The 8,760-nt window shown below is 46.6% G+C and overlaps 2 protein-coding genes across 4 annotated transcripts in view; one reads left to right on the forward strand and one right to left on the reverse strand.

The window, feature by feature from the left end:
* Window positions 1-5,884, forward strand: part of PKNOX2 (PBX/knotted 1 homeobox 2) — an 83,032-nt gene extending 77,148 nt beyond the window's left edge. For both annotated transcript variants that reach the window (XM_014961063.1, XM_014961064.1), the window contains exons 10-13: window positions 170-289; window positions 2,070-2,146; window positions 2,550-2,728; window positions 4,241-5,884. In XM_014961063.1, coding sequence (XP_014816549.1) covers window positions 170-289; window positions 2,070-2,146; window positions 2,550-2,728; window positions 4,241-4,488 — 624 coding nt within the window. In that variant the 3' untranslated portion in view covers window positions 4,489-5,884. The remainder of the gene's footprint in view (window positions 1-169; window positions 290-2,069; window positions 2,147-2,549; window positions 2,729-4,240) is intronic.
* Window positions 5,885-7,131: 1,247 nt separating this feature from the next.
* The window catches only part of FEZ1 (fasciculation and elongation protein zeta 1), a 13,575-nt gene continuing 11,946 nt past the window's right edge, over window positions 7,132-8,760 (reverse strand). For both annotated transcript variants that reach the window (XR_001414032.1, XM_014961065.1), the window contains 2 exons: window positions 8,471-8,536; window positions 7,132-7,313 (listed from right to left, as the gene is read on the reverse strand). Coding sequence is in view for 1 of the 2 variants with exons in the window: in XM_014961065.1 (XP_014816551.1) it covers window positions 7,297-7,313; window positions 8,471-8,536 (83 nt within the window). In the remaining variant the exon portion in view is untranslated. The remainder of the gene's footprint in view (window positions 7,314-8,470; window positions 8,537-8,760) is intronic.

Below are 8,760 nucleotides of genomic sequence, written 5' to 3' on the forward strand. Positions count from 1 at the left end.
GGGGGTAAACATGGCTTTTGGTTGCTCCTACTAATTCATGGGGTTTTTGCACTCACCCCACTCTCATTTTGGGTTGGTTTTCCTCATTTTTTCGGTTGGTTTTGCTCAGGTTTTGAGTTGTCCATTGCTGTTTTCAGCCAGTTCTCTCCCTATTCCTCTCCCTTGGCAGGTGAACTTGGATCTCTCCTCTCTCCTCGACGGTGAGGACAAGAAGTCCAAGAACAAGCGGGGAGTCCTGCCCAAACATGCCACCAACATCATGCGCTCGTGGCTCTTCCAGCATCTCATGGTGAGCACTATAGACACCAAAATACCCTGAAAAACGGGGAAAATAGAGGCAAAAAAACCCCAAAGCAAACAAATCGAGGTGGTGCTTTGTCTGAATTTATATTCAGAGGCACAAAGTGGTTTTGATTTTATTTTGGGAGTATTTTGGGGATGACTGTTTTCACTGCAGATGGCAAAAATACTCCCTTCATGCATAAAGAAGCAAACAAAAACAGAGGCAGCCTTCCACAAATTATTGCAGTTGGATGATGAAGCACTTTTTTCCAGTTAACAGCTCCAAAATACCACTTTCCAGCAAGCCTGGTTGTGAAAGCTGCCCCACAGGTAGGGTTGTGGCACGTCAGCAATCAGCTGAAATGCAGAATTGCAGTATCGCCCTATCTGGGTGGTTGGCGGTGGAGATGTAGGTAGACAGAGGGAGCTCAGAGGCTGAAACTGGGATAATTTCATGCAAGGAGACTGTTCTCCCACCTGCAGAGCTGGAAGAAGGGCTAAAAGCTTTAAAAAATTCCTTTTGCCTCAATAATTTGGCCAAGAAATCACTTGAAAGCTGGTTGCAAAGATTTGCATGAGGGTATCCAGGAAGGTGGGACAGCCACAGATAACAGCAATACAGAAAATAACACGTCCAAGATGCAACTTGGCATAAAACATGACTCGGGACATGGAGCAGGAGCTGGTTGGGAAGTTTCCAGCCTTTTTTTTTTTAATATATGGGAAATTTTGGATTTATTGCATCGAGGATGAGCATCGCTGTGTTGGGCCACCATCCCAAGCTGCCTCGTGCATCTCCCATGCTTTTGGAGAGCTAGACTGCAGATTTACAAGCAGAAAAAAGATTTAGAAGAGCAGAAACTGAAAAGCAACTTTCTGCCGAGTGCCAAGAGAACCTCATGGTTTGAGATTTCCAAAACTGGACTGAAAAACTAAAAGATATTGTGCTTCTGCTGGGTGGTTAGACATTTTGCTCTCAGCCTGATCCTCATGGTCAGAAGATGGTTGGGCTTCTCCATGGGATTTGATTTCTCCATCTAACATCATAGATGATGTGATTTTTAACTCAATAGCATTGATGCTCATAATTTTATTGGGTTTGGAAATTTTGTAGCACCAGCAGGAGGAAGGAATGCTGAAAATAACATGTCAAAAATGGGGATACTCGTGCCAATAAAGAGCCATTTTTAACCACTTTGGCATTCCTGAGGCCCTGTTGGGACAGGAGTCACATGACGTGACTTTGGGTAGCTTTGCCAAGGAAATCACACTATTTTGGGGGCAAACAGCTTGGAAACAAGTCATGTGAATCAACACCGGTGCTGGCTTGGGGCACCAAAAATGACATGCTGTTTTGACACTAATTTCATTTTTAATGTTGGAAAGGAGGATTTTAGCATAGTTGGGAGGAGGTTGTTAAAGCTGTGAGTGCTGGTAGTCTCTTCTTTCAGCATGCTTTATTGATGCATCTGACAAGGAGCATTGTGGATGACAGCCTGTTTTGAAGCCTAAATCCCACCTTTACCAGCAACCATTACTAGAAAATCGCTAGAACTAAAAAAAAATAAAGGAAAAGCCTTTGATGGAAAGCCTTGGAAAACCCTTAAGGACACCGGGGAAACAATGATGCCACCCTTAAGCCTTGCATCTTGTAAATGCAAGAAGCCACCAATTTTGGGGTGGAAAAATTAAAAAAAAGGGGGTTGTGGTTTTTTTTTCCTTCACTCAGAGTTGCTGTTTTGCACACAGGGATGTCATTTTGCTGCCCCATCTCTTTTTTATTGTAGCACCCTTACCCTACAGAGGACGAGAAGAGGCAAATCGCTGCCCAAACCAACCTGACCCTCTTGCAAGTAAACAACTGGTGAGTGCATTGCTGGCCCATGCAGTCATCTTTCTGGCTTTAGAATTTTATTCATGCTATTTTGGTGCTATAAAATGCTTTTTTGGGGGTAATTTGGGCAGTTACAGATGACTTCTGGGAGACAGACCCGTGTGCGCTTAATGGATGGCATTCATTTGCAATGTCTCATTGCCCTCTCCTGGCAAACCCAGTATGTAGCAGCCTCCAACTCATAGCTGGAAAAAATCAGTGTCACGTGCTACAGACAAATAAAATAGGGTAATCCCCCAGTTTTTGGACCATGCAGTCACTTTCAAAAGGTTTTTATATTGCAACTCATGTAATTGTTATAATGTCTGTTGTTTTAACTCAAATTGATATAACAACTCTGATTTACTTGAATGATCTCTTTTTCCCTGGAAAGGTTCATTAATGCCCGACGGCGCATCCTGCAGCCAATGCTTGATGCCAGCAACCCAGACCCAGCCCCCAAAGCCAAGAAAATAAAATCTCAGCACCGACCCACCCAGCGGTTCTGGCCCAACTCCATTGCTGCTGGCGTCCTGCAGCAGCAGGGTGGCAACTCGGGGACAAATCCTGATGGTAAGGACAAACCCTGATGGCTCCTGCTCTTCCTTGATGGGGTGGCTATGCATGAAATTATGGCCTTAATTATTAATTAAGGATTTCTAGAGCCCTTTATCACCCTGTGGGGAAAAAAACATGTTGAAGAGGAATACAAGAAGGTTCTGCCAGTTGGCCATCACAAGGATGCTGGCAATGGGGCATGGCCATCTCCTCGGCATAGGAACAGCTCTCAAGGATCACCCACTTGGAATATATCCTGAGTTCTGGGGAGGGGATGAAGGAGGATGGGGAAGATGGGGAGAGGAGGCAAAATGAGAAAAAGAGTTTCAACAAGGCCAAGTGCCAGGTCCTGCACTTGGGTCACAACAAACCCCTGCAGCGCTACAGGCTTGAGGAAGAGTGGCTGGAGCTGCCTGATTGAAAAGGACCTGGGGGTGTTGGTCAACTGTCGGCTGAACATGAGCCAGCAGTGTGCCCAGGTGGCCAAGAAGGCCAACAGCATCCTGACCTGTGTCAGGAACAGTGTGGTGAGCAGGACTCGGGAGGTGATCGTCCCCCTGTACTGGGCACTGGTGAGGCCTCACCTTGAGTCCTGTGTCCAGTTTTCGGCTCCTCACCACAAAAAAGACATTGAGGTGCTGGAGGCGGGTCCAGAGAAGAGCAACAAAGATGGTGAGGGGTCTGGAGCACAAGCCTTATGAGGAGAGGCTGAGGGAGCTGGGGATGTTCAGCCTGGAGAAAAGGAGGCTGAGGGGAGACCTTATCATTCTCTGCAACTCCCTGAAAAGTAGCCGGGGGGGGTCGGTCGCTTCTCCCAAGGAACAGGACAAGAGGAAGTGGCCTCAAGTTGCGCCAGGGGAAGGTCAGATTGGAGATGAGTAAAAATTTTGACACCAAAAGGGTTATTAAGCATTGGAATGGGCTGCCCAGGGAAGGGGTTGAGGCACCATCCCTGGAGGGATTCAAAAGACGGGTTGACATAGTGCTTAGAGACATGGTTTAGTGAGGTTTTATTTTGTCAGAGGTAGGTTGATGGTTGGACTAGATGATCTTAAAGGTCCCTTCCAACCGAGACAATTCTATGATTCTATGAAAAGATGAGATGAGAAGACAGATGAGACAAGATTGGGAAGAAAGAAGATGAAAAGAAGATGAAGAGAGAACAGATGATGAAAATGAGGAGGTGCAGAGATGAAGAGAGGTGAAGAGAGCGGAGATGAGAAGGGACCACTCAAGATGAGAACAGAGAAGATGAAGAGAAAGGAAGGTGGAAATTAAGATGAAGACAAGCTCTGCACAAAAATTTGGGCATCTGCTTGCTCAAAAATAAATGTTTCTTGTCATTTAATGAAGATACATTAGGTAAAAAAATTAAGTGTTGGACCTTGGGGAGTGGCTGGGGCAGGTGGGACACCTTATGGGGTGCTCTCTCTCTAGATAGCTTTTTGCTTGGGTTACTCTTGATTTATGCATTGTTTTTTTCCTTTCTATATTAGCTCGGGAGTTTCTATATATTTTTAATTTCAGGCTCACTCAGCATGGACAACCTGCAACCCCTCTCATCAGCCACGGCCACCATGGCCATGCAGCAAGCCATGCTGGCAGCCCATGAAGACTCCCTTGATGGCACCGAAGAAGAGGAGGAGGATGACGAGGATGAGGATGAGATGGAGGAGGAGGAAGAAGAGGAGGAAGAGTTGGAGGAAGAGCCTGGTGGCCTTCCGGCGGCGCCTGGTGCAGACCTTGGCTTGGACCACAGTGACTCACTGGAATAGCTCCTCCTGCACCCTCCCCAAATCACTGACGGCACCAGAAACAAAACTCCCCCCAAAATGCCAAAAAGCCGGCAAGAACAAAAACAAAAGTGGTGAGAAAAAAGCAAACTGGAGGCGCTGGTGGATGCCCCAGATGCCCACAGGAGCATGGGGACTACCACATTGGCATATGGAAGTGAAGGACACATGTTTACAAGGCACATATTGTGGCCAGACTAAATTTTTTTTCCAGGTTTTATTCTTATTTTCCCCTTCTCCCCGTCATTTTTGGTAAGAAGAAGCGTTTTTAGGGGAAGCTGTTTGCCCCAGACAATGCTTGAATGCTTTTGGACAACGGCGGGTTTTCACCGTGGGCCACTGGGTCCATCACTTAGATTTCTTGGTGCAAAAAGAACCCCGAACAACCCCAGGACTGATGCTTTTGGGGCTTTTCCCCCCAAAAGGTGATTCACAGGCATAAATAACAGTGCGCAGGGAAAAAAAATAATCAGCGGGTGCAAATTCTGTTTCAGGTTGGATCTGAGGAGGTTTTTGCACTCGTGACCCACCGGCTTGCCCAAACCTCCCCATTTTGACCCCAGTGATGCAGTTGTTTGGTGACTCCAGATGCAATTTTCTGGAAAAAGGAGGAAATTTCCCCAATTCCTTTAATTTATGTGCTAAAACCCCATCGAATTGGGAAAAAAAACCCATCCTCACCCTTAAGGGCAGAGATTGGACACAGAGTTGGGGCAAAGGCTGCCGGGAGCAAGACTCTCCCAGGGCATTTTGGCACTGAGTCGGGAAAATATGGGGGAAAAAAGAGGTATAAAAAAATGCAGATTTTCACCAAAAATTGAGTAGCGACTCCCAAGATTCACTCGGGTAGAAGGAAATTCAGTATTGTTGCTGGAAAGACCCTGATACAGTCCACCCACATGGGAAAATGGTGGTGTTTTGCCCCAAAGGAGCCCTGGGGGATGGCAGCTCTGCAAAAAACCCAACGTATTTTGGCATTTTTTTTAAATGCTAGCAAAAGGGTGAATTTCGCCTTAAAACATGGGGCAGGGGGAAATGCAAAAGGAAACCCAGCTGATGTGGTGCAAAAATAATAAAAAAAAGAATTTTCTTCTCTAGGGTCCTCCTGTAAATGCAGGTTTCTGTAAGAAGGATATTTTTTTTTTGGCGGCTTTTTGCCGGCTTTGTCATTATTTTTTTTGGCTCTTGAGGAGTTAAGAAAAAAAACCCCAACAGCAGCTGGGGAAAAAAAAAAAAGATGAGTGATGCAATGGGCAGAAAAGCCTATTTTTCGATACTGATCTGGCGTGAATGTAATCTGTAATTTCATAAAGGACTCATTGTAATTTACTATTAATTCATGGTCATTTATTATAAAGTGCTACGAGATGAGGTTTCACAGCTGTAGTTTATTGGCAGCTTCTTCCTGTGAGTGGGGGAGCCCCAAAATGGGTAAATAACCCCACAAAATGAGGAAAACGCCTTTCAAATAGGCAAATCAGCCCCAAAATGTGCAAATTGACCCAAATCCATGAGTGATGCAGTGCAAATAGGTTGTACACTTCCAAAAGTGATGCTCCCCCCAAAACGAGTGATCCTCCCCAAAAAATGAACTCAGAAGTGACTTTAACCCAAAATGAATGATGTTCCCCCAAAATGTGTGATGCACTCCCAAAATGTTTAATAAGTGATGTTCACCCCAAAATGAGTTATATTCTCAAAACATGAGTGATGTTCCCAAAAAAAGGCATGATGTTACCCAAAAGGGCCAATCCACCCCCAAAATTAGGGCATAGAACTAAAATGGGTGATGCACACCCCAAAATGAGTTATTTTCTCCTAAAAGGAGTGAACCTCCCCAAGGAATCACCCACCTCAAAATGGGTTATGCTGCTCCAAAATGCGTTATGCTCTGCAAAATGAAGTTTTTTTTTTGGAGTGGTTCCCCAAAATGATTGATCTTCTCAAAACCATGATGCTCCCCAAAACATTTCTCCCAAATGAACAATTTCCCCCCAAAATGAGTGATGCTACCTGCAAATGATGCTCTCCCAAACTAGCGAGCCTCCCCAAAATGAGTAAATCTCTCCAATAAGCTCCCCCAAAATGACCGTATTTGCCCCGAAAATGGATGACACTCTCAAAAAATGAGCAATGACCACCACATTAGTGATTGTCCCTCAAAATAAGTGACAAACACCAATATGAGCAATTCTCCCCAAAATGGACACCCTCCCCCTCATTCCCTAATGAGCTGATTTTCTGAAAAATAATTAATGAGTTATTCTGAATAAATAATGAGTTGATTTTCTGAAAAAAAAAAAAAAGACGATTTTTGCACAATCTCTAGCAGAAAATGGGGCTTTGGAAAACCTAAAAATGGGAAAAATCCCCTCAAAATGGAATTTACAGTCAAATTTTGCCCCTCAGATTGTGGCAGCTGCCTGCAGCACTACAGCCGGCTTGGAGTACCCAGCCCCTCGTTAGCCAGAAATGTGCATATTTTATAAAAAGCTGAATATTCATGAGCATCGCAGCAAAACTTCCTTGTCTGCGTTTTCTGCCCCAAAAATACTGCTTTTTTCCATCAAAAACTTGCAAAACAACATTGCGAGCCAGGGGATGAAGACGCTGGAGGCTGGTTGCTTAATTAATGAAACGAATTATTTATTTCCCAGCTGTGCAAAGGTGGGGGAAGTGCAGGGTGGGGGCTGGGGGTCACGGGCGACCCGTTTTCCTCAGGTATGGCCCCATTTTCGGAGTGTGCTGAGGCGGGCAGGGGGAGGGCGGGGGCGGGAGGGCAGCGTCATATCAGGTTGGGCAGAGCACTGCAAAGAGAGAGGTCGTGGTGTTGCACCAGCACACATCAGGGATATACATGGTGGCACACAGGCACACGATGGTGCACAAGTGTGTAATGGGGGGCATGAGCACATACAGGGATGAATGAGGATGCACAATGATGCATAAGTGGGGGGGGGGGGCATGAGGATGCACAGTGATGCATGAGTACATACAGGGATGCACGAGGGTGCACAATGATGCACAGGCTTGTGCTGGGATGCACAAAAGTGCACAAGTAGACACCGCGATACACAAGGGTGTGCAAGGTTGCACAATGATGCATGAGGGTGCATGGGTGTTCATGAGGATACATGAATGTACATGGCGATGCATGGGGGTGCATAAAGATGCATGAGCATGCACACACGCACAAGCATGCACGAGGATTCATGAGAATGCCAAAAGGACATATGAACAAGTGTGAGGGCATCTGGGTGCACAAGGATGCACAATCACACACGAGTGCTGCATGAGTGCCCAGCAGCTGCCAAGGGCATATCCAGAGGATGCAGGAGGAACATGGATGGGATGCGTGAGGAATGCACAAAGCATGCACAATGGTGCATGAAGGGTGCACAAGGGATGCACAAGTATTCAGGAGGGTACAGAAGAGCTGCACAGGAGCTACGTGGGAGATGCCCAGGGATGTACAAGCAATGCCCAGGTGAGGGGTGCCCAGCAGATGCATGGAGGACGAATGGAGATGCACAAGGCATGCACAACAGTGCATGAGGAGTGAAAGAAGGTGCACAGGGGTTCACGAGGCTGCATGAAGGAAGCAGAAAGGCCATGTAATGGTGCAAGGGAGTTGCAGGGATGATGCACAACAATCTACAAAGGTGTGTGAGGATGCACAAGGCCTGCCCAGGGGATGCACAGGAACTGCACCCAGGATTCACAGAGGATGCATGGAGGATGCACAAAGGATGCGCCGGAGATGCATGAAGGATGCACCAGGGATACACACAAGATGGTTGGGAAATGCATGAAAGATGCACAAGAGGTGCATGAAGAACACAAGGGAGATGCACAGGGATGCAGAGGGGATCTATGGTGGATGCACAGAGGCACAAGAGCTGCAAGGGAGCTGCATGAAGGATGCATGAGGATTGCATGGGGGATGTACGAGGTGAGTGGATACCTTTGAGGATGTAGTCCGTGAGCAGCGTGGGCACCTTCTCATTCCCCTCCTTCATGGCAAACAGGACTGTGAGGGAGAACGGAGGCATGAGCCCAACACACACTGCCCCCCAAATGTTGCTTTCCCCCCACAAAACCAGCCCCACAGTCCCCATGGAGACACTGCCAGTTTCTCATAATACACCGGGCTCATGAGAATCCAAAACAAGCACTTCCCAAAACAAGCCCAACCAGCTGGTGCACGGCAATGCAAAATGAGTGTTCTACCCCTCAAATCAGCGCTGGATTAAG

The sequence above is a fragment of the Calidris pugnax genome, unplaced genomic scaffold, assembly GCF_001431845.1.
Source record: "Calidris pugnax isolate Ruff unplaced genomic scaffold, ASM143184v1 scaffold269, whole genome shotgun sequence".
NCBI classification, from domain to species: Eukaryota; Metazoa; Chordata; class Aves; order Charadriiformes; family Scolopacidae; genus Calidris; species Calidris pugnax.